At 45.1% G+C, this 26,053-nt stretch overlaps 1 protein-coding gene across 5 annotated transcripts in view; it reads right to left on the reverse strand.

The window, feature by feature from the left end:
• Positions 1-21,518: 21,518 nt before the first annotated feature.
• stk40 (serine/threonine kinase 40) overlaps positions 21,519-26,053 on the reverse strand; it is a 71,680-nt gene continuing 67,145 nt past the window's right edge. For all 5 annotated transcript variants that reach the window (XM_080211180.1, XM_080211178.1, XM_080211182.1 and 2 more), the window contains exon 11: positions 21,519-25,070. In XM_080211180.1, coding sequence (XP_080067306.1) covers positions 24,855-25,070 — 216 coding nt within the window. In that variant the 3' untranslated portion in view covers positions 21,519-24,854. The remainder of the gene's footprint in view (positions 25,071-26,053) is intronic.

Consider the following 26,053-nt stretch of genomic DNA (forward strand, 5'->3'; position numbering starts at 1 on the left):
CACTTGATGGTGATGTAGGTGCAGTCTGTAGCCCCCCGTACACTGGGCATCCCCACGAATGCTGCAAATCCTGCAGCCTGCGCTTCCCGGTCCAGTTCAAGAGTAATAAACCGGCCAGCCCAGGACCACAGGGCATCCGTGACCTCCTTGTGGGCAGATGTTTGGGAAAAGCCACAAAGGTCTCCATTGGAAGGGCCCAGGAGTGTAACAGTTGAAAGCAGCCGTCACTTTCACAGCCACTGGGACTGGGTGCCCCCCCCACAACGCCCTCACCCCCCCCACCCCCCCCCCCCCCCACCCCCCACCCCCCACTTCAGAGCCTGGGCCATCGGAGGCCTGCGATGTCCGACAGATGCTCAAAGGACACTCCTGTGTGGAACTGCTGGGGTCTCCACTCCCTCCTTCTCCAGCAGCTCCTCCCCTCCCCCCCCAACCGCCATGGACCAAATGATGGCCACATCCTGCCTCTGGTGGCCATCTTCTTTTCCTCCTGCTAGAGGCAAGTCTTGGGCACTCTTTTCCCACAGTTCTTCCTCCTGAGCTCCAGTAGCGACCAAAAGAGCAGCAAGATCAATGGATTGCATCACCAAAACCATCTCATCAACCTGAAGGGTGGGAGGGGTTGGAGAAGGGAAGAGACGGATGGAGAGGCTGAAAAACTCTGGTCACCCCCAGCCCAGCAACATACACTCCCCATACCTCCATATCCCCCTCCCCCAGCAACACACACCTTTCATATCCTCCCCCAGAAATACACTCCCCATGTCCCCCACAGCTCCCCAGCATCACATTCCCCATATCACTCCCGCACAGACCCCCAGAATGGCAATACAGTCACCCCCCCCCCAATTCCCCCCCCCCTACTCACAAACACACACCCAGAACCGATGCAGTAGTGGCCCCAGACACTGCTGCTTGACAGGTCCTGAGCACTGCCACTTCAGAAAGCTTTCAGCCCATCCCCCACTAGCAACAGTGCTTGCTGCTGCCAGCACTAGGACCCAGAGTCAGCGTTAAGGCACCCAAGGTCAGTGTTCTGACCGGGTCTGTGCTGAGAGCCTGAAGTCGGACCCCACATTAAGTTGATCTTTCTCTACACCCTCGCTATGACTGTAACACCACATTCTGCACTCTCTCTCCATTCCTTCTCTATGAATGGTATGCTTTGTCTGTATAGTGCGCAAGAAACAATACTTTTCACTGTATGCTTAAACATGTGACAATAATAAATCAAATCAAATCCACCGCTACTAAAAAAGTGCAGATTAAACCAATTCCACAAAGGTGAAATTGTAAAGATGAATGAGATAGCCCAAAACTATTTTTTAGTGGCCAGGTCTAGATGCCAAAATCAAGGAGAAGGCAGGAATGTATTTGTCCTGTGCAAAAGTGCAAAACCTGCCGCCATTAGCCCCGTTGCACCCGTGGGAATGGCCAGAAGAGGCCTGGCGATAAGTAGAAGTTGATGATGCAGGACAGTTTGAAGGGAGCATGTTTCCCGCTGTAATCCACGCTCACTCAAAGTGGCCAGAAATAGCCATCGTGAAGTCAATGTCATCGGAGAAGACAACTGAGAGATTGGGTGAAATCTTCAGCAGATTTGGTTACCCTGAACAACTGGTGAGCAATGATGGGTTCATTTTGCAAGAGTTTGTACACGGCCTGAAGGAGAACGGGATTCAACACATCTAATCCACTCCTTACTAACCTGCCTCACATGGCCTGGAAGAACATTTTGTACAGACCATGAAACATTCATTAAAGGTAACCAGAGAACAAGGTTTAATGTCTAAACGCTTGAATCAATTCCTGTTCACGCACAGGAGAATTGCACACACAACAAACCAGGTTTCTCTGGTGTTGCTAATGGTTAAACGTCAAACTACGCACAACACTCGAGTTGCTAAAACATCCCAAGGCAAAATAACTTGTTGAGAGAAAAGCAGCAGGGTCAGGTCAGACGGCAGGAGAAGAAGGTGAAACATCATGAATTTCACCAAGGTCAAGATGTTCTAACAAGAAACTTCAGCTCAAGTGGACTCCTGGCACCATCTCAGCACAGTCAGGGTTAGTCTCCCACACCTGAGACAAACCATATCGACCCAAGATACGAAGCAGACAACTTCTGCCCACAAGAACCAATCTTCCAGAAACAGAACCGACAGAGAGTCCAAACCCAGCTGTGTGAGAGATGGGCTGGAGACCTGGGGTAGAGGTTATGGGGGGGTGGAAGTGATGGACAGAGGTGCACTGAGGTATGTGGTTCACCTGATGAAGGGGCTAACCCGAAAGCTTGCGAGTATATTATCAAATAAATAGGTTGGACTAAAACCTGGTGTTGTCAGACTTTTTACTGTATGTGGAAGGCACAGGGGAGGGGGGTGGGTAGGTGAGGGACTGGATTATGTGGTAAGGAAACGGGTGTTGGGAGGGGGCTGCTGATGGGGGTGCCTCCACCCTCCCCCTCACCCCCTCTGCCCCTGAAACCCTCCCCCCCCCAAGCCCAGAAACTGAGGTTGGGCAAGAAACGGATCTTCGTAATTGGTCCCTTAAAGTCCTCAGCTGAGATAAGGATGGGTGGGCTGGCCTGGGTCTCGCCTGTCCAAGTGTAAAGTTACCGAGAGGTCAGGAATCCGGAAACTCGGTGGGAAATCGATCCGAGATGTTTCATATTCACCACCCTCCCCGCTGCCCCCTTCCCCACCACCTACCAACCCACTGGCTGGGCACCTGAAACTCTGCCCCTGGCATTTCCCCGAAGCCCCTCACTGAGCCAGGATTGATCTTCTTAACAGCTGAGTGACGGCAGTAAGTGGTGACCTGCCGGAGATTTCTTTGACTGTGTTTGACCAGATGCCCTGAGGCGTCTTGGATTCAGTGTCAATGCTGGGAGCTCATAGGGCCAGTGTCAACCAGGCTGTGTGTATACCACTGTGTCACCAGACTGTACGTGTACCACTGTGTCACCAGACTGTACGTGTACCACTGAGTCACCAGACTGTACGTGTACCACTGTGTCACCAGGCTGTACGTGTACCGCTGTGTCACCAGGCTGTACGTGTACCACTGTGTCACCAGGCTGTACGTGTACCACTGAGTCACCAGACTGTACGTGTACCACTGTGTCACCAGACTGTACGTGTACCACTGTGTCACCAGGCTGTACGTGTACCACTGTGTCACCAGACTGTACGTGTACCACTGTGTCACCAGGCTGTACGTGTACCACTGTGTCACCAGACTGTACGTGTACCACTGTGTCACCAGACTGTACGTGTACCACTGAGTCACTAGACTGTACGTGTACCACTGAGTCACTAGACTGTACGTGTACCACTGAGTCACTAGACTGTACGTGTACCACTGTGTCACCAGACTGTACGTGTACCACTGTGTCACCAGACTGTACATGTACCATGGCATCATCAGACTGTGCGTATACCATAGTGTCATCAGACTATGCGTACACCACTGTGTCACCAGACTGTGTGTATATCACTGCGTCACCAGAATATGCATATACTGTAGTGTTACCAGCCTGTTCATATACCATAGGGTCACCAGACCAGGCGTATACAATAGTGTCACCAGACTGTACGTATACCACTATGTCTGTGACATATCTGGGAATGGTGAAGAAAGAGTTTGGGATGTTGGCTGACATTTAATTCACAAGATATGATGATGTCAAGCCAATAGTTGGCTTAATGGAACAGTTCCACTTATGTTAACACCAGTTCAGACCCCAGACAGTAATGAAGAGGACTTTGCAACATCGACTGAGCTGGATGTGCCTTTGCTGTGGTAGTGGTTAAATTCTCCACGTTATTCTTATGTCTGTGTGACAGTTTGATACATCGGAATTACTTGCTGAGTCATTTCACCGAGCAATTAACATCCAATCACACTGGGATTACTCTTGTACTGCAAGACGCTGTTTCTAAGACTACGTTATGTATCACTGTATTCGAAACGTAAAAACAAAGAAAATAGGATCAAGAGGAGGTCGTTCAGCCCTTCGAGCCAGATCCACCATTCATTCACCACTCAATAGTCTGATCCCGTCTTCCCCTCATATCCTTCGATCTCCTTCACCCCAAGAGCTATAACTAATTCCTTCTTGAAAACATGCAACATTTTGGCCTCAACTACTTTCTGTGGTAGTGAATCCCACAGCCTCACCACTCTCTGGGTGAAGAAATTTCTCCTCAACTCTGTCCTAAACGATTTATTCGTATCCTCAACCTGAGACCCTTGGTTCTGGACACCCCCACCATTGGGAACATCCTTCCTGCACCTACCCTATCTAGTCCTTTAAGAACTTTGTAGGTTTTTATGAGATCCCATCAGTCTTCTGAACTCCAGTGAATATAATCTTAACCAACTCAATCTCTCCTTATACAGTTTCACTATCCCAGGAATCCGTCTGGCAAACCTTTGTTGCACTCCACAAGAACATTCTTCCTCAGGTAAGGAGACCAAAACTGCACACAATATACCAGACGTGGCCTCACCAAAGCCCTGTATAATCGCAGGAGCATCCCTGCTCCTGTACTCAAATCCTCTCGCTGTGAAGGCCAACATACCATTTGCCTTCCTTACCACCTGCATGCTTACCTGAGTCACACTGAAGCAGCTCTGCTCCCTCCTCACAACTCATCCTCCCACCCAACTTTGTGTTGTCTGCAAATTTGGAGATGTTATGTTTAGTTCCCTCATCTAAATCGTTAATATATACTGTGACTAGCTGAGGTACTAATCCCTGCGGAATGCTGCTAGTCACTGCCTGCCATTTGGAAAATTACTTGTTTATTCCTACTCTTTGTTTCTTGTTTGTCAAAAGCAGTTTTCTATCCATCTCAGTAAACTACCCCCCAATCCCGTACGTTTTAATTTTTACACACTAACCTCTCTTGTGGGATTTTGTCGAAATCTTTCTGACAGGACAAACATGGGAACACCAACACCTCCAAGTTCACCTCCAAGTCACTCACCATCCTGACTTGGAAATATATCACCATTCCTTCACTGCCACTGGGTCAAAACCCTGGAACTCCCTCTCTAACTGCACTGTGGGTGTTCCTACACCACAGGGACTGCAACAGTTCAAGGAGGTGCTTGTTACCACTTTCTCAGGGGCAATTAGGGATGGGTAATACATAAAGTTTATTTATTGTTGTCACAAGTAGGCTTACATTAACACTGCAATGAAGTTACTGTGAGAATCCCCTAGTTGCCACACTCCGGTGCCTGTTTGGGTACACTGAGGGACCTAACCAGCACATCTTTCAGACAGTGGGAGGAAACATGTTGGCTTTGGCATTGGCACTCACATCCCAAAAGTGAATTAAAAGAAAAAGGCATATAATTGTGTAATGATAACTTTCGTACATTTGTATAACGTATGATTATTATATATATATACCTCATATAATTATTGTGTAAAAATGTCAAGTCTCTCGCTCTCTATATAGGTACTTTGTGTTGTCTGACTGGTGCCTCATACTACAGGGTACAGTTTAACTCTGCTATGTTAACTTTGTGGATTTTTGAGGTTAGTGCCTCGCTAGGATTCCACCGTCAGTGAAAAGCAGAGGACAGGAGATGGGGCAGTTCAGGATTTAGCTTTGCGGTAAACCCATGCTCAACGTTCAAAGGCCAGAGGGTTGTGGTAGGATGACGATTCTGAAAGTTCTCAAGATGCCTACAGCCTGAAATCAACCAGAATCGAACACCACTGGAGTGTAGAATGAACATCGTAGCTCATGAACCAGGAGACCATTCAGCCCAAACATCTGCAACCTGCACCCATTCTTTACTGGAGCAACTGAAGACTAATCCTACCGCCCTGCTCCCTCCTCAAACACTCAGACCATCCACTCCTCAATCGTATATCCAATTTCAATCAACCCTCAGTATCCTGTTGGAGAGAAAGTTCCAGATTTCACTCCCTTTGTGTGAAAACGTTCTTCCTGATTTCCATTCCTGAACTGTCAAGATCTCGTTTTAAGATCATGCTCAGAGAAAGTAACTCTTCCGCAGCTACCCTTTAGAGTCATAGAGTTATAGAGGTTTACGGAATTCAAACAGGCCCTACAGTCCAGCTTGTCCATGCCACCCTTTTTTAAACCCCTATGCTAGTTCCAATTGCCTGCGTTTGGCCTGTGTCGCTTCTTACGTGGGTAAGATGTAACTTCTCACATCTGTAAGGTGTAACTTCTCACATCTGTAAGGTGTAACTTCTCACATCTGTAAGGTGTAACTTCTCACATCTGTAAGGTGTAACTTCTCACATCTGTAAGGTGTGAGAAGTTACATCTTACCCATGTAACTATCTAAATGCTTTTTGAAAAACAAAACTGTACCCGCCTCTACGACTGCCTCTGGCAGCTTGTTCCAGACACTCACCACCCTCTGTGTGAAAAAATTGCCCCTCTGGACACTTTTGTATCTCTCCCCTCTCACCTTAAACCTGTGCCCTCTAGTTTTAGACTCCCTTACCTCTGAGAAAAGATCTTGACTATCTAGCTGATCTGTGCCCCTCATTATTTTACAGACCTCTATAAGATCACCCCTCAGCCTCCCACACTCCAGAGAAAAGAGCCCCAGTCTATCCAGCCTCTCCTGAAATTGAAATCCTATTGGAATTTTTCACATTTTGAATATCTCAACTAAATCAACCCTCCTTTTAAAACTACTTCATTGGTTAATACGCACTTTGGGAAAACATACGGTTTGTATAAATGCCAGTTGGTTTTTCAAAATTTCTTATATGTCATCCAAAATTCTGCAGCCCAATTCCTAACTCACACCAAATCCTCTGCCAGCTGTAATATTTTTAAAAATATACTCGAGGGCGGCACGGCGGCACTGTGATTAGCACTGCTGCCTCACAGCGCCAGGGACCTGCGTTTAAATTGGACCTTGAAAGACTGTCTGTGCAGAATCTGCACATTCTCCCCACGTCTGTGTGGGTTTCCTCCCAGTGTTCCGATTTCCTCCCACAGTCCAAAGATGTGCGGGTTAGGTTGATTGACCATGCTAATAAATTGCCCCTCAGTGTCCAGGGATGTGTAGGTTAGAGGGATTAGTGGGTAAAATATGGGGGTAGGGCCTGGGTGGGATTGTGTTCGGTGCAGACTCGATGGGCTGAAGGACCTCTTTCTGCACTGTAGAGCTCTATGAATCTAGAGGAATGTGGTTGAAGTGGTGTATATGGGTTGCCAAACAGCATTTAATAAAGTGCCACATAACAGGCTCATTGGCAAAGTCAAAGCCCCAGGAGTAAGAAAGGGAAGAGGCAGCACAGACATGACATTGACTCAGTGACATGGACAGAGTAGTGTTATAGCAAACAGCCACTTTTCCTGACTGGAGGAAGGGATAGAACGGCATTCTCCAGGAACCTACATTAAAACAAATGATTCTTTTTGAATTGGGTGCACAGGATACATTACAGATGACACAAGACTTGTGAGTATAGTGAACTGTGAGGTAGAGGATATAGCCAGACTGGTGGAATGGATGGATCTGTGACAGAGAGAAATGTGAACTAATTCATTTTGGGAGAAAAATGAGGAAAGGTAACATAAAAGAAAGGGTACAATTCTAAAGAGGGGTTGGGGTTGGAGGGGAGATGGGGAAAGACAGGAACCGAGAGGCTCAGTGAGTATACATGTACAAAACACTGAAGGCAGCCCGACAGGAAGTGATTAAAATGATATTTTTAGTTTATTTATTATTGTCACGAGTAGGCTTACATTAACACTGCAATGAAGTTACTGTGAAAGTCCCCTAGTTGCCACACTCCAGTGCCTGTGGAGATACACTGAGGGAGAATTTAGCATGCCCAATGCACCCAACCCACACATCTTTCAGACTGTGGGAGGAAATCGGAACACCTGGAGGAAACCCACGCAGACACGGGAAGAATGCGCAGATTCTGCACAGAGAGTGATCCGAGCTGGGTATCGAACCCGGGTCCCTGACACTGTGAGGCAGCAGTGCTAATCACTGTGCCACCGTGCTGCCCAATGTTAGAGATCCTGAACTTTATAAGTGGTGGCATAGAGCATAAAAGGAAGGAAGTTACGGCGAGGATTTATTGAACACTGGTTTGGCTTCACCTGGAGCATTGTGTCAATCCTGGAGCTGCATTTGATGTGGTGGATGTGAAAGATTTACAGAGGATTGTAGATGATATTTGCAGGAACCAATCACTTTCAAAATCAGATTCAAACTTCCAGTTATTAGCTGCGAGAATAATCTCACAATTTCACATTTTAAAACTTTCACTGTAAGAAATGACTACAAAATATTTTGTAAGCAACTTATACTTTAAGTAATAGAAAAGATATTCTTCATTTAACACTTAGCACAGCCGGAAGTTTGCCCCTCCAGTTTTGTGTTACACTATCCCTCAAGTGGACCCTTCATCCTCCAGGAATCAGTCCATAAATTCTCAGCTCTCAATTGCTTCACTTTCTTAATCCCGTAACTCCTGATCCCAGGACTGACTTTCGCTGTGAAGGTCACTCTGAAGAATTCTTCTTTCAAGCCCCAAGTTGTGTGAATCTTCCAGCCCTCTTCAAGTCCTCACAGACTTGGTCATTGATCTGAGTGAGAGCTCCCATCCCCGTTGTGCATGGTGGACAATAGAGTTGGTATTTTCCCTGCTTTACGTGCAAAACTAGCTAGTAGCTCCATCTCCTGTTCTCTGTCTCTCTCAGATTGCCATGATGTGGAGATGCCAGCATTGGACTGGGGTTAGCACAGTAAGAAGTCTCACAACACCAGGTTAAAATCCAACAGGTTTATTTGGTAGCAAATGTCACTAGCTTTCGGAGTGCTGCTCCTTCGTCAGGTGAGTGGGGAGTTTGATCATAAACAGGACATATAAAGACACACACAGCTTACAGAATACTGGTTAGAATGCGAGTCTTTACAGCTAATCAAGTCTTAAGGGTGCAGACAATGTGAGTGGAGATAGCATTAAGCATAGGTTAAAGAGATGTGTATTGTCTCCAGACAGGACAGTAAGTGAGATGTTGCAAGTTCAAGCAAGTTATGGGGGTTACAGATAGTGTGACATGAACCCAAGATCCCTGTTGAGACTGTCCTCATGTGTGCGGAACTTGGCTATCAGTCTCTGCTCAGCGACTCTGCGCTGTCGTGTGTCGTGAAGGCCACCTTGGAGAATGCTTACCCGAAGATCAGAGGCCGAATGCCCGTGACCACTGAAGTATTTCCCCAACAGGAAGGGAACAGTCTTGCCTGGTGATTGTCGAGCGGTGTTCATTCATCCGCTGTTGTAAGTCTGCATGGTCCCCCCAGTGTACCATACCTTGGAACATCCTTTCCTGCAGCGAACACTTCAGCAGTCATGGGCATTCGGCCTCTGATCTTCGGGTAAGCATTCTCCAAGGCGGCCTTCACGACACACGACAGCGCAGAGTCGCTGAGCAGAGACTGATAGCCAAGTTCTGCACACATGAGGACAGCCTCAACCGGGATCTTGGGTTCATGTCGCACTATCTGTAACCCCCATGACTTGCCTGGGTTTGCAAAACCTCACTTATTGTACTGTCTGGAGACAATACGCATCTCTTTAACTTGTGCTTAATGCTATCTCCACTCACATTGTCTGCACCTTTAAGACTTGATTAGCTGTAAAGACTCACATTCTAATCAGTATTCTGTAAACTGTGTGTGCCTTTATATGCCCTGTTTGTGATCAGAACTCCCCATCCACCTGACAAAGGAACAGCGCTCTGAAAGCTAATGGTGTTCGCTACCAAATAAACCTGTTGGACTTTAATCTGGTGTTGCGAGACCTCTTACTCTCTCAGATTGCTACAGAATGCCCCAGACAAACTGCTGTCTGTTTGGGATACTCATGGATTTGTAGGGAAGCTTGTAACCTAATCTCAAAAATGGCTTCCTTTGCCATCTTCCCTATGGCAACCTTGTATCCACATAGAATCGTTAATTAGTAATCTTTGATCCCAATTCTCTTTCATCTTAGAAGTAAACTAATCATTTATAGCACAACTATTAATAACCTGATACCTATAACATCTTCGCAGGACTTTGGGAGACTCGGGATGTTTATTCAAGGTATATTCAAGGCTGCCATTGTTTTCAAGTGTAAATATCTTGCACCATCTTCTCACTAAAACAATCTAAGTTTTGACCCCGAACAATCAAAAGGGAGGCAATGGTCTAGCAATAATATCGCTAGACTATTAACCCAGAAATTCAGATAATGTTCTGGGGATTTGGGTTTAAATCCTGCCATGGAAGATGGTAGGATTTGAGTTCAATATAAAAAAATCTGGAATTAGGAATCTATTGATGACCATCTAATGATTGTCGGAAAAACTCATCTTGTTCACTCGTGTCCTTTAGGGAAGGAAATCTGCTGTCCTTGCCTGGTCCGGCCTACACGGGACTCCAGAGCCACAGCAGTGTGGTTGACCCTCAACTGCGACACCCATGTCCCACGAGGGTTTTTGATAGGGGTGTTCAAAACCAGGAGGGGTCCGGACAGAGAGAGTAAAACTGGTCACTGATGGAGAACGCAGGAGGACACAGATCTAAATGATTGATGGAGGAACCAAAGGCAACATTTTTATGTAGTGAGTGGTTAGGATCTGGAAAGATCTGTCCGAAAGGGTGGCAGAGGCAGTGGTTTCTGGAGAAGAATTGGGTTAGCATTTGGAAGGAGGAAAGTCCCAGGGACATGAGGAGAGGGTGGGGGGAGTTAGAGGAACCGCTTTGCTCTTGAGGAGAGCAGCGAAGGCTGAATGGTCTCCATCTGCGCTGGTTCAAACACAGTAAGAAGTCTCACAACACCAGGTTAAAGTCCAACAGGTTTATTTGGTAGTAAATGCCACTAGCTTCCGGGGCGCTGCTCCTTCGTCAGGTGAGTGGGAACCTGACAAAGGAACGGCGTTCCAAAGCTAGTGGTGTTTACTATCAAATAAACTGGTTGGGCTTTAACCTGGTGTTGTGAGACTTCTTACTGTGTTTACTCCAGTCCAACGCCGGCATCTCCACATTGAAGTACACAGGCTATTATGGCCAATCTTAAAATGACTGCTGTTTACAATATAACTAAATGTGTTGTGTACAGCAACTGTCCGATACTGACTCTGATTGTTAAACATTTTGTAACATGTTACCCACTTTGAAGTATTGGGTGCAGTATCACTGTAAGGCCTATTGGTGGTGCTGATGAGCATTGTGACTACCAAAAGCCCAACACTGCCGCCCTCTGGTGGTTCACGGTAGCACAAGTACTTCCCTTTTTTATTGAAAAGACTTTTGTACTTGCCTTCTTGTCAAAATTAATGCAGTGGTGAAGGAACAGCTTTATTCATTTTTAATCCTGTGGCGGGAATAGAGAAAATCAGCTTCTTCAGCAGAGGAAGGAAAGATTATAGAAAATCTACAGCACAAACAGGCCCTTCGGCCCACAAGTTGCGCCGAACATATCCCTACCCACTAGGCTTACCTATAACCCTCAATCCTAATAAGTCCCATGTACTCATCCAGAAATCTCTTAAAAGACCCCACTGAATCTGCCTCCACCAACACCAATGGCAGCCAATTCCACGCACCCTTGAGTGAAAAACTTACCCCTGACATCTCCTCTGTACCGACTCCCCAGCACCTTAAACCCGTGTCCTCTTGTTATGGCCCTGAGAAGTATAAAAATGCATACCGTTATTTCCCTTTCCTTGGGTTTTCCCACAGAAAACTGGCCTCACCAGCCTAGTATCGGGGTGGGTCAAAGATACGCATCACTTTCTGTACCAGAAGGTCATGAATTCATGAGGCACTTCAGTGTCTCAGCCACAAATAACCTTCCAGAAATACTGGGTCTAGACAGAAGGTCTAGCATGAAGGAGAATCTAAAAGAAATCCTTATTACTCAGAAAATTATATTGGGAAAATTGCTGGGATTAAAACTTGATAAGTCCCCAGGGCCCGGTGCTCTGCATCCCAGAGTACTTAAGGAAGTGGCCCCAGAAATAGTGGCCGCGTTGGTGACCATTTTCCAGCGTTCTATAAACTCTGGGAGAGTTCCAGTGGATTGGAGGACGTAACCCCATTTTTTTCAAAAAGGAGGGAGAGAGAAAACATGCGGAATGCTAGATCGGTTAGCCTGAATCGGTGGTAGGGAAAATGCTGGAGTCAATTATAAAGGATGCAATAACTGAGCATTTGGAGCAGGATGACAGGATTGGTCCAATTCAGCATGGATTCACTAAAGGGAAATCGTGCTTGACAAATCTGCTGGAATTTTTTGAGGATGTGACCAGTAGAGTGGACAAGGGCGAACCAGTGGATGTTGTGTATATGGACTTTCAAAAGGCTTTTGACAAGGTTCCCCACAAGAGGTTAGTGAGAAAAGTTAAAGCTCATGGTGTCGGGGCTAATGTATTGATGTGGACAGAGGACTGGTTGGCAGACAGGATGCAGAGAGTGGAAATAGAGAGGTCCTTTTTAGAATGGCAGGCAGTGACTAGTAGGGTACCGCAGGGTCCAGTGCTGGGACCCCAACTATTCACAATATACATTAATGATTTGGAGGAAGGAACTGAATGCAATATCTCCAAACTTGCAGATGACACTAAGCTGGGTGGCAGTGTGAGCTGTGAGGAGGATGCTAAGAGGCTGTAGGGTGACTTGGACAGGCTGGCTGAGTGGGCAAATACAATATAATGTGGATAAATGTGAGGTTATCCACTTTGGTGGCAAAAACAGGAAGGAAGGTTATTATCTGAATGATGGCTGATTCTAGGTGTTTTTTGCCTCTTTCTCAACCAGGGTTGAGACAAAGGGGGAAGGTATGTGATTATTAATGAAGCTGGTATATGGGGAAAATGTATAGATAACGTGTGTCTATGGTCTTCCAAATTATTCCTCTGATTTTGCCACTAAGGTCTTTGCTGAACTGGCTTCTACTATCTCCTTAATTGGTGGCAACTTTAATTTCCATCTTAAGACATTAATGGACAAATTCCCAATGAGAAAGAATCCTCCCCAACTCAAGGGTTTTGGCTTTGGTCTGTGAAGAGGTCGGGAACTTGGAAAACTCTACATCCAAAGGATAAAGAGCTCACTTTCTTCTCAGCTCCTCATCTGTGTCTCATCAGGATGGATTTTTTATTCCAAAAACAATCCAGAATGTTTGTAGAATTATAACAATCAGGAAATTTTGCAACTCCCTGTCTGGGTATTGAACCCCAGTCATCTGCGTGACAGGCAGGGATGCTAACCACTATGCTAACAAGAAAGCGGGTTGCTGTGGTATCAGTTGCTCCCTGTGCTAAAGCTAATATTGTGATCTCGGATCACACTCCTCTCTCCTGAGAATTCTTTCTTAATTGTGCCCACCTTCAGTCTCGATCTTGGAGATTTGATGTGTTTGTACCAAGGGACCATAACTTCACCCCGTACTTCAAGACTGAATTTGATACTTGCTGCTTTGTTCACTCTCTGTCTGAGTAAGTGCCTCAATCCTTTGGGAAACCTCTCAGGCTTTCGTTAGAGGTTTCCTCATTTCATACACGGCCAGCAGGAGGCAGAAGATCTTCGAGGAATGGCAGCAGTTGGAAGCCCGGCTGGTCGAGCTAGCGAGGGAGAATGGGAAGAACCTCTATCCATGCTGAAGGAAATTCATCTAACCCAACAGTGCCAAACTCCTTACTAACTCAGCACGCTGAGAGAAGGTTGTTTGACAAACATAAATTGTATGAATTCAGGAATAAATTGAGTAAGAGTCATCAGAGGTTAGGATGAAGGATATTAATGGGACTTGCATAGAATCCCTACAATACAGAAGGAGGCCATTCGGCCCATTGAGTCTGTACTGACAAGAACCCCACCCTATCCCCATAACCCCACATAGTTACCCTACTACTCCCCCCCCGAAACTCGGGTCAATTTAGCACGGCCAATCCATCTAATCTGCATATCTTTGGACTGTATGAGGAGACTGGAGCATTCAGAGGAAACCCACGCAGACACAGGGAGAATGTGCAAACTCCACACAGACAGTGACCCAAGCCCAGAGTCAAACCAGGGTCCCTGGTGCTGTGAGGCAGCAGTGCTAACCACTGTGCCACCGATAGGAGTCCGAGGGCTTTTTGCTGATCTATACAAATTGGTTCAAGTTGATAACATCAAGTTCCCTTCGTTTGAACTACCCATCATCTCTGAGAATCCGAGATCAACACTGAATGCCCCAGTTTCTAAGGAAGAAGTAGCTTCCATCCTAAAGTAGGTTCAACCTGGTGCGGTTTCAGGGCTTTGGGTGTGAATTTTACAAGGGATTTAAAGATATACAAACAGACCATTTAGTCAGTGTGACCAATCACTCTTTTGAAGATGGAATGTTACCACAGTCGTTTCGTGAAATGGGTATCCCCTTAATCCTGAAACCAGGTGGGAATGCTAAGCAATGTCCTCCTCACAGACCTATTTCCCTTCTCAGTGGGGACTTCTAACGTGTTGGCAATGCCCTGGAAGAGAACTGTCCCTGTGATTATTCAGGGTGGTCAGTTGGGGTTTGTAAAGGGACAAAACCCATGGAGGAGATGATTAAATATTATCCAGAGCTTCCAAAAGCGCACTGTAGATGGGTCAATGTTTTCTCTGGGCGCAGAAATGGACTTTGATGGGGTGGAATTATCTATTCTAGAGGCTGTAACATTTTAGGTTGGGCAGGGACTTTGTGAAGTGAATACAGATACTCCCAGCGGGGGCCCACCTGTGGTGGTTCTTTCAAATGGTTATAGATCTACTCATTAAAGCATTTAAGAGCAGGGAGGTTATGCTGGAACTATATAACACGTTGATTAGGCCACAGTGAGAGTATTGCATTTCTGAAGTCCACATTATAGGAAGATGTGATAGCACTGGAAAGGGTGAAGAGGAGATTTACCAGGATATTGCCTGGGATTGGATAGACTGGATTGTTTTCCTTGGAGCTGATGAGCATGGGGATACGATTGAGATGTTTAAAATTATGAGCAGCACAGATAGAACAGACAGGAAGAGGCTTTTCCCTTTGGTGAAGGGATCCATCACCAGGAGGCAGATATTTAAGGCAAGGACAGGAAGTTTAAAGTTTATTTATTAGTGTCACAAATAGGCTTACATTAACACTGCAATGAAGTTGCTGTGAAAATCCCCAAGGTGCCACATTCCAGCACCTGTTCGGGTACATTGAGGGAGAATTTAGCAGGGCCAATGCATCTAACCCGCACATCTTTCGGACTGGGGAGGAAACCGGAGCACCCGGAGGAAACCCACACAGACACGGGGAGAGCGTGCAGACTCTGCACAGACAGCGAGCCAAACCAGGAATCGAACCAAGCCCCCTGGCGCTGAGAGGCAACAGTGCTAACCATTGTGTTTAGAGGGGATGTGAGGAAAAACTACTTCATCCAGAGGGTGGTGGGAGTCTGGAACTCACTGCCGGAAAGGGTGGTGGAAGCAGAGACCCTCATAACATTTCAGAAGTATTTTGATGTGCACTTGTGATGCTGAGAGATATAAGGTTATGAATCAAATGCTGGAAAATGGGATTAGAATAGGTAGGTGTTTGTCTTTGACCAGCGCAGCCCCTATGGGCCAAAGGGCCTTTTCCTGTGCTGTAGACTTCCATGATTCTATTTTAGCCTTCAGAGAGGAACTAGGCAGGATTGTTCCTTATCCCTGTTATTGTTTATGATTGATATTGAACCCCTAGCGGAGGCAATTAGACTTGGCCCCTCGATTTTTGAGTTACTCAGTGAAGGAAGGCACAGTAAGAAGTCTCACAACACCAGGATAAATTCCAACAGGTTTATTTGGAATCACGAGCTTTCGGAGCACTGCTCCTTCACCAGGTGAGTGATTCGTGGAGGGAGGCAACACAGAATTACCCTTTACGCAGATGATGTGTTGCTGTTAGTGTCCAGGACGGATGTCCCTGTTCCCGCTATCCCTGCTGTGGTAGTCAGATTGGGTCTTTTTTTAGATAAGATTAAATTTACAAAATTGGTGTCTGTGCCCCCGTCGCGCTCATTTTCTCTTTAGATGGTCATCTACTTACTTGGGTATCTATGTCACTCCCTCTTTTAAGCACCAATAATAAGGCAAACACCCCTCTCACTGTGGCTTCTATGAAGTGAGACCTACATCATTGACCCTCCTTGTTAACATCCTAGCTAGGTAGGATAGTATTGATCAAGGTGAATGTGTTGCCTGGGTTGCTCTATTCTAGTAAGAAGTCTCACAACACCAGGTTAAAGTCCAACAGTTTTATTTGAAAGTAAACATTTAGCTGTGTTTACCCCTGGCCAACGCCAGCATTTCCACATCATTGCTCTATCCTACGCAGATACAACCAATCTTGCTGTCTGCAAAGATCCTAAAGGAAATTCATTCAATACTCAGCGCTTTTACATGGAACAAGAAAAAGAAACCTCGCTTAAAACCAGCGAAGTAGCAGCTTACTGGTTCAAAGAGAGGGCTAGGGTATGCCAAATATTAAAATGTATCAGCTAGCCTCCCACCTCAGGTTCATACGTGGGCAGCACAGAGGCAGTGGTTAGCACGGCTGCCTCACAGCATCAGGGACCCAGGTTCAATTCCAGCCTCGGGTCACTGTCTGTGCAGTGTTTGCACATTTCCCCTGTGTCTACGTGGGTTTCCTCCGGATGCTCTGGTTTCCTCCCAGAGTCCAAAGGTGTGCGGGTTAGGTTGATCGGCTATGTTAAATCAACCCTAGCGTCAGGGGGATTAGCAGGGTAAACGTGTGGGGTTACGGGAATAGGGTCTGGGTGGGACAGTGATCGGTCCAGACTCGATGGGCTGAATGGCCTCCTTCTGCACTGTAGGAATTCTATGAAAATCTTGGTTTGTAGTAAAACAAAGGAAATTAACTTAAGATATAACTCCCTCTGCTTAAGACAAAGTCAATCTCCTTTGTTTTACTACAAACCAAGATTTTCATAGAATTCCTACAGTGCAGAAGGAGGCCATTCAGCCCATCGAGTCTGGACCGATCACTATCCCACCCAGACCCTATTCCCGTAACCCCACACTTTTACCCTGCTAATCCCCGACGCTAGGGTTGATTTAACATAGCCGATCAACCTAACCTCCACATCTTTGGACTCTGGGAGGAAACCAGAGCATCCGGAGACACAAGTTTGATCCTACTAACACAAAAATGCAGGGTGTGGATGGACAACTACTTGCATTACAGCACGTCCTATGTCAAAATCCTGCTGGTTTAATATTCTTAACGATTTCAAAAAGATTTTCAATGTGCCCTGAAGAACTTAATCCTTTGCACTTTAATTCTAGGTCTCCCAGATAAAAAGATAATGAGATAATACCCGAACATTTGCAGCACAGAAATAATCCTTTGCTCATGGATTAGTAATAAGTCCCTTTCAATTCAGAATTGGCATAAAATTATGGAAGGTATCCAAACGGAGTTCCTGACTTGTACACTCCGGGCTAAATCCGACACGTTCTAGAAGATATGGACCACTTATCTCAATTTTTTTTGGCTCCACATTAGCTGATTTAGTCCAAGGTCTTCCACAAAACATCATGCATCTCGTCATTGTTAACCTGTAAGAGAGGGTATACATCTCTTTGCCTTTCATGGCTTTATCTTGTTATTCCCCCATTCTCTGAAATATCTTTTCATTACCTGCATGGGAGGAGGGACCAGGTATATTGCAAAATCCAAACCAACTGTATTAGTGTTTTTTCTGTCTTTTTCCAGCCAGCTTGAGGGTTTGTTGCACTATTATTTTTATTAATTCGTGGGCCATGGGCATCACTAGCTGGCCACTATTTATTGCCCATCCCTAGTTGCCCAAAGGCAGTTGAGAGTTAACCACATTGCTGTAAACCTGAGTCATATGTAAGGACCAGAGATTTCCTTCTATAAAGGGTATTATAAAATAGGCAAAATCATCAATAAAAATATATTTTAATAATAATATAGATCTTGGGAGACCTGTATATTGTAATACTGAGGTGGTGAAATGATTTTTTAATTTATTTATTAATGGGACATGGGCATTACAGGCTGGCCAGCATTTATTGCCCATCCCTAGTTGCCTGAAGGCAGTTGAAAGTCAACCTCATTGCCATGGCTCTGGAGTCACATGTAGGCCAGACTAGGTAAGGACAGCAGATTTCTTTCCCTAAAAGACAGTAGTGAACTAAATGGGTCTTTCCAACAATCAGCAATGGTTTCATGGTCATCATTAGATTCTTAATTCCAGATACATTTTATTGAATTCAGATTCCACCAGCTGCCGTGGTGGGATTTGAACCCGGGCATTAGCTGAGTTTCTGGATTAATAGCCTAATGATAATACCACAAGGCCATCACCTCCCTGATGCTAGCTTTGGGGTAAGATTTAGTTTCAAGAGTATAATTGTCCAGAGCACTCACTGTTGTTAAGAATATAAGAAATAGCAGCAGGAGATGGTGATGATGCAGCTGAACAAGCCTGTACTCAGTACAATCACATTAGATCTTCAGGGGCCAAGAGGCAGGAAAGAGTCCATCTTAAAATGAACCACAACAGCTCTCTTCTGTCAATTTTTCACTCACGCACACCTTCTTCGCCAAGCACAGCAACTGATCTCTGCACACAGAACAAAGTCAGTGATTTGGAACAATTGTACAAGAGTCAAGACTTAGAATGCAGCAGGGGAGATGAGTTTAACTGGGAGACAAATATGCGCCAAATCAGGCTGGTAAGTTGACCAGAAAGGAATGCAAAACACATTCACAAGAACATTTAAACCACTTTAATGATTAATTGTTGAGCTGGATATAACTTGTGTTTTTATTGTTAATTATACTTGGTGATTCACATCATTGAATAATCTAGTCATGTCATTACAGCATGTTATCCCCAGAGGGCACTTTTAAGCCTGCAGTTAAATCCAAAGCTGCTTTGACACAGCCCCAGCCACAGGTAATAATAACCTTTCCTCACTCCCAGCACCACTGAAGACAAGAATTAAACTTGTTTTGTACAGGAAGCGTTTACCACGCCAGGGTGATGGTGCTCAAGGACATCGGGGTGGCTGTGGCTTGGGGTGGATTTTCCTTAATGCTCTTCAAAATACAGTCACAGGCCACTTAAAGAAAGGCCTGTTTCTGAGCTGTAATTTTCTACGTTTTTTTTAAAATGTGCAAAGATGGCCTCAGCTTTCCGTCTCATTAGAAAGACAGCAGTGCCGGCAGCGCAGCACGTCCTCAGTACTGCACTGAGGTGTCAGCCTAGACCTCACCTTCAAACTGTTTGAAGTGGGGGCTTGAACCTATATCTTTGTCTCAAGGGCAAAGGGGCTACTGTAGTGGGAATCTTAATGACGCAGAGTATTGCAGTGTGGAGTAAACCGATGTTCACGTGGGGTGTATCGGAAGCCTGTCACTGCAGGGAAAGCTGGATTTAATCAGGGAACAGCATGACTTATTCAGACGGCACTGATGACCATGAAACCATTGTTGATCGTCATAATAACCCACTAATGTTCTTTAGGGAAGGAAATTTGCCATCCTTACCTGCTTTGGCCTCCATGTGACTCCAGAGCCACAGCAATGCAGTTAATTCTAAACTGCCCTCCAAGGGTAACTAGGGATGGGCAATTGATGCTGGCCAGTAGGTGATGCCTTTGGCCCATGGATGAATTACAAAAAAAATGCAGATTTTAAATCAGGGCACTGAAAATATCTCAAATCAGCACCTTTCGCCAAGAAACTATATGAATGGACTCTAAACAGTATAAAGCTCTGGATTGAAAAGATAAAAGTCTGGACTGGAACAGTCAAGAGATTAGGGAAGAGTCAGATTTGATCTGGGCTCTGGGTTGAATGGCAGCTGATAGCAGGTCTGCGCTACACAGAGCTATCACCCAATGCTCTTATTCCCATTGGGGAAAGCAGCAAAGGAATTACATTTGTATAGTACCTGTCACAAAACATCCTAGATGCTCTACAGCCAGTTAAGAATGGAATACAGCATTCCATTTTCACACAGCAAGGCTCCAAAAACAGAAGTGAGATAAACGGCCAGAGAATATTTTTTGGTGCAGATGCAGAAGTACTTCTTCTGAGCCCAGGATGACTGCTTATAGAATCCCAGAAAGAGGCTATTCGGTCCATCAAGTCTGCCTCGATCCTCTAGAAGAACCTGTGCAAGATCCCAGAGAGCTGCTATTACTCCAGAGGGGGGAATGAAGTGGGGGAAAAAGTGAAAATGTTCTTTCAACACTCAAAGTTGAAGACTGGTCATGCAAAGGGTAGGAACTCACCCCCTTTCCATGTAAGGATATCAATCAGGCCAGATATAACACACCTTTTCACTCTGACTCTGGGTGCTCCAGTTTTCTCCCACAGTCCACAAATGTGCAGGATTGGCCATGCTAAATTGTGCCGTAATGTCCCAAGATGTGAGAGGGATTAGCAGGGCAAATTTGTAGGGCTATGGGCCCGAGTGGGATACTCTGCTGGAAAATTGGTGCAGGCTCGATGGGCTGAATGGTCTCCTTCTGCATTGTAGGGATGCTCTGTGCTGTAGCAGATTTCCCATTTTTACACCAGCCATCCTATAGCCCAAGTGATGTAGGGACAGTTAGGTGATACAGGCCAATATCCAAAAGGAACGATGTATCTGCAGTTTGATGCTGCGTATATGCACTTGGATCTGGGAGCGTTTGAGGAGGACACTGGTTACTCGAAATGACAAGTGCTCCATTCAACTGCACTAACACCCTTCAACTTTGAGCTGATTTACCACTGGGGCAGGGTTTTGTGGGGGGGGGGGGGAGCCAAATCGAACGTTCGTGAACACCCTGGTCTCAGGGGCATGGAGATGAGTTTCCGATTACTACATAACACCAGGTGCCTGGATATGAACCCATTTAACCACAAGTCAGAATGAATGTCTCTACAGTATGAAATTTATTGCTGACATGCAAGTAGATTTTAAATGAAGTACAAAAATATGTCATCTTTATTTATACAAATTTGTATACAATGATCACGATTCCGTTCTACTGACATCTCGTACAGCGTACTTCAATCGATACAGCCAAAGGCAGCTCAAACACACAAATCATCGACATGCATGGGCTGCTGCCGTTATTCCAGTCGGATTAGATAATCACTTTTACCATAAAGACATAATTCGAGGGAAACAAAACAAAAAAACCTCGCTCGACAAAAAAAAAGATTCCCCAGGATGAAATAAAAAGCCACAGCCTCTAAATCGTGACAAATGGTAATACTTTGTGACTTTACGTGTCTTCACTGAATTAAAGTTATTAGAAATTATATACAAGTTACTACAAAAAAAGGGTAACTGGAGCAGCCAGACTGGAGTAAGGCTCAGAGAACTCAAGTGAATGAGGAGTTGAAGAAAACAGTCCGTGTTTTAAAATCCAAAGGTTTTTTTTTTGGCTGGGATGTTACCCCCACCCACCCCCCCCCCCCAAGCGGTCTGGTGAACAATAATGCAACAAGTGATAGGTTTTACTTCTCTGCTGATCTCGACAACTGGGCTCAGCACACACCGAAGGAGTTATTTTTTTGGATAAGCACTAGCCAAGGCCCAATAAGCAGCAGTGAGGTCTTTGGTGAAACCCTTTGTTCCTTGCAGCACCGACGTGTCCGCAGTGACAGGCACAGTCTTCTCATCACCGATACTACCTAGTTACAAGAAGTTTGATTGCACAGTGCTGACGGGAGCCCAGAAACTTATCATTTATGGATCCTGAGAACTGTAGATAAAGCCAGTGAGAAATACAGCCTTTACTTCCAAAATGCAAGCTTCCAATTAGCAGATTACATTAAGGTTCAAGGAGTGCAAAGCTCATAGGTCAAGACCTCAACTTGAGCATCACTCTTGCAACATCAAAACACCTTCAAGATCCAATCTAAGCTGGCCAGCCAAGTTGGGCACCATCTCTTCAATAACCCTTCTGTTGCACCATTATAAGCTACTTTGGTCTTTAAAGACCGTTTAAAATGTATTTACTTTTATATATATTTATATATATTTAAGACCATCTACACGTTATTGCATCCATACTGGAGTCTTATCGCAAACTGCTACTTTTGTGTTCCACTTAAATTCACTCACATACCATATTCAAAATGAGACTTATCTAAGTGGCCCCTAATTCATGGTGGAGACAAGACCTCTTCAAACTCGTGTTAGAGGGGCACTGAAAGGACAGATGAGACTTCCATGAAAACTTGCCCCACTAATACAAGTCGACTTCTACAACGCAGGGTTCCAGTACTTCGCTCCTGTTCCCATGCATCTCATCTGCTGCCTGATACTGTTAGGACTTTACGGGCTGCACCCTGCATGGCCCCCCCACCCCCTGCACAACACTAAACTCCGAGGACCCAAAGGTCTTCACAGTGTTACAAACAACCATCGCCAAGGCCAATCTTCACCCACTCCCTAACCCAAGCAATCAATTGGTTTATCCAATCACACAGCATAAAAACTTTATGAGGAACACATGGTATTTAATAAATAGGACCTATGACTGCATCACAGCATTTGCACCCACCCCCCCCAATCCAAAACATCAATCTACAAGGTCACACCGACCAGAGATCACTTGCAATCATCCCTGAATGGTGGAGATTTCTATGTACAACCTCCTGTCACACGAGGGACCAAACCTCCCCCCCATCCCCAATGCAATGTTAATTTGAAACTAAAACGATTTGAATCAACTGGATTCCTTGTAATATTTTCACAGGTTTAACATACTCAGGCAAGACAGGCATTTATTACCGGTTTTAATACTAACTGAAATTTTCAGCAATATTGAGGAACCCCAATGAAGTTGGAAAGCCACCACAGAAAAATAAATATGTACACCAAGCTCTATGTTACTGCAGACTCCCTATGGATCACTTAACACACCCTTTCATCATTAAAATTAGGGCAAAAAGAATACAACGTCATACTAAAGTCACTGAGGCAACATCTGGCTGGCATAAGTGATTTGTGCTACAGTTGGATGACACTTCCAAGGCCCAACATTTAAAAGCATCACCAGGGGCTTGGGCTGTCTATCAGGAGGGCAGCATCCGAATCTCAGTCTTTGGAGGGTCTCTGCTGTCCTTCACAAGAGTGGGAAAATGACACAGTGCTGAGCAGAATGAGATCTAATGTCCCTGCTGAAAGGGTCAATGTAGATTCTTCATTGGTGACTCTTCTGGAACTAATAGTAAGCCAGGACAAGGGTCAGATAATGCTGGCCCAGTGTAATGCCAGGTCGTGGAGTCAGCTAATACTTTCACACCCTCCAAGGATGGAAGTATTTGACCTGAGCCAGACTAACCAGATGAGGTGGTAAGCAATGTAATTTCCCAAGACATAAGATACAGAAGATTGACTGACCCTGACCATCATCATGCAACCCTTAGTGGTCACTTATAAAACTGTAAATCAACGAGTCCATTGCAGCCAGAGGGAAAAAAAATGTATCCCACCCAAAGGCGGGGAGAGGCAGACATGATACAAAATGGTACAAGTATCAGTACATGACCTGTACAATGTTTGGAGTCAAACCAAGACTTTGCTCATCACTGAACAGTTGGTCAATTCTGTGGGTGAACACTTTACATTGGCAAATCCTGAGCACTTAGTGCAGTGAACCCAGAACTGAAAGGGTTAGTTGAATCGCTGAATGCTCAGAATCACTGCAATACTATTGTTGTCACCAAACCCAATGGCATCAAACCAAACTACACTTCCGTCAGCACATCTGAACGTGTGATGACCAACTCACCTCACACAAGCGAGGCGCCTGCATCCACCGGTGTTGTCAAACTCAAAACCTCCCTCCACTCATGCATGGACAAACCTGTTGAAAGACCAAGTGTGGCTATCTCTCACATTCAGTGCTTCAGCAAAATCCTAGCGGCAACACTGAATGTTCTCCCTGAGCTTGTCAAATGAGAATAAAAAAGTGACGCACCTTAACTGTTCTTTAGTGTTCTAACAGTTTCTGCAGCTCAGTCAACTTCACAAGTTCCAGGGCCCCTGGATCACAAGCAACTATTATTGAAGTATGTCGTAAGTTTTGTTTTAAAATTTCAATTTCCAAGCGGAAAGCTTTTAAACTCCAAAATAAAAATGACAAAAAAAAGAGATGGGAAAGGCCAGCTAAAGTGATCTTTGCTCTTAAGCACAGTAAAAGCAATGTATGCGGGATCATATTGGTTGTCTTTCCTTCACATTTTCCTTTTACGGACATTTTGTACCACACTGAAATCTGCAAGAAAAACGTTCACAAAAGGGGAAGAAAAAAAATAACCTATCCGAACAACCTACATTTTACACTATTATCTGGCGCTAATGCAGGCAAAAGGGACTCCACAGCGATGAACATACCCACTTCTTAATGCTCTCAAAATCTCTTGCAGTACAAGTCCTTTTCAGAGTCACAACATAGGATGAAAAACTCAATCCAAACTCTCAATCTACAGTTCTGAGAATGTCTTGGTTAAATGAAGAAAGAGGTAGATTATATAAAGTAAAAACTAAACATCTACTACTGCCCAGGATGATGTTGCAATACTGTCCTTTCTTTATATTGACATATAAAAAAAGCCGTCTTCGGCTGGCTCCTTGAAACAACAAGTTATGCTTTTGAAGAAACTCAGTCCAATGCTACATATCTGTCACAGAATACTGTATTGCTCAGGATCTCAGTACTACGTGGCATGATGAGTATTACTGTGCTGTGAACTTGGCTTGTGGAGCTTCCGATGCTGTTTCCAGCCATCATTTCCGCAGGTAGCGCTGAGCAAGGATTGCAGCATCAAGAGGGTTTATGGGCTGGGCGTCGTGGCCCAGCCGCCGCACCGGTGGGATGTTACTGAACTGGCGTTTGTGTGCAAAGCTCTTCACCTCGTGCATAGTGTTTCCCTCAGCCAGCATCAGCTGCTGCCGCATGTAGTTTTCAAACTCATACTGCGAGGACTCTTCTGTGACTTTTGCCTGAGAAAGAAAGAGAGAACTTATAGAAATGTGCCACTCCCCCACAACGACCTTACTCCATTTATAAGTAATTCATTAAGACGACAATCATTATAAAAATGCAGGCCTCCCAAGTCCATTATATTTTTTTTACTCCAGTGCATCGTGTGACTGTGCAAATGCATTAGAGAATGGAAAATGTGACGTGCTTACTTTAGCACTCTACATTGCTGAGACTACTAGCAAACACGAGGCCACCTGTGCTTCACCAAAGTATTATGTAACTCAAGCTCCAGGTGCAATCTATCTTTGGAACCAAGCCCTCTGACTGTACTGCCGCACCGTTTCACAGTTCAAGGGGTCATGGCATTGAAAAGGGCCCTTAAAAAAGTGACCACGACCACGCCACTTCACAGCTGGAGTCTGGGGACATCCAGTCAGCGACCAACCCAGGTTCCTCACAGAACAGCGAGCAACTGCTACCTGCTGGGTTTTTACCCACGCTATTCGTGGTGAAATCTCTGCTCAAAATCAGTTTAAGTGCAGTGCTAGGCAATAGTAATCAGTTTCCATTTCTGGCACTCAAATCACACCCTTCTTAGGTGCAGAAGTTTGACACAGTGCAAATCCTCCTTCTACTCTGCCCCAACAGGCCTCCACTCTAATCAGTTGACAGTGTCCTTCCCTGCCGTCTCTGAACACAATTACCAATTAATACCAAATGAATTAGTTTAGTGCTGCAGTTCAAGAGACTGCCAATATTCCTTTTACATTAGAACTCTGACAGTTAGGGAGAGAGGTCTTTAACTGCAACCTACTGCTAGGTGAAAAAATGTCAACTTTTTTTAAAAATGTTTGATTGTTGGCAATAACCCATTAATCAGTCCACTGCCTTCAAACATTTCTGTAAAGCCCCAGGAAGAAATGGCCTGGACACACTGCTTAGCTTAACCTCTTGCACTTCTCAATCCAGGTGCACACTCCCCCAGCCTGCCCCAGCAATA

The sequence above is a fragment of the Carcharhinus amblyrhynchos genome, chromosome 24 (assembly GCF_965287045.1).
Source record: "Carcharhinus amblyrhynchos chromosome 24, sCarAmb.v2.hapA, whole genome shotgun sequence".
Lineage (NCBI taxonomy): Eukaryota > Metazoa > Chordata > Chondrichthyes > Carcharhiniformes > Carcharhinidae > Carcharhinus > Carcharhinus amblyrhynchos.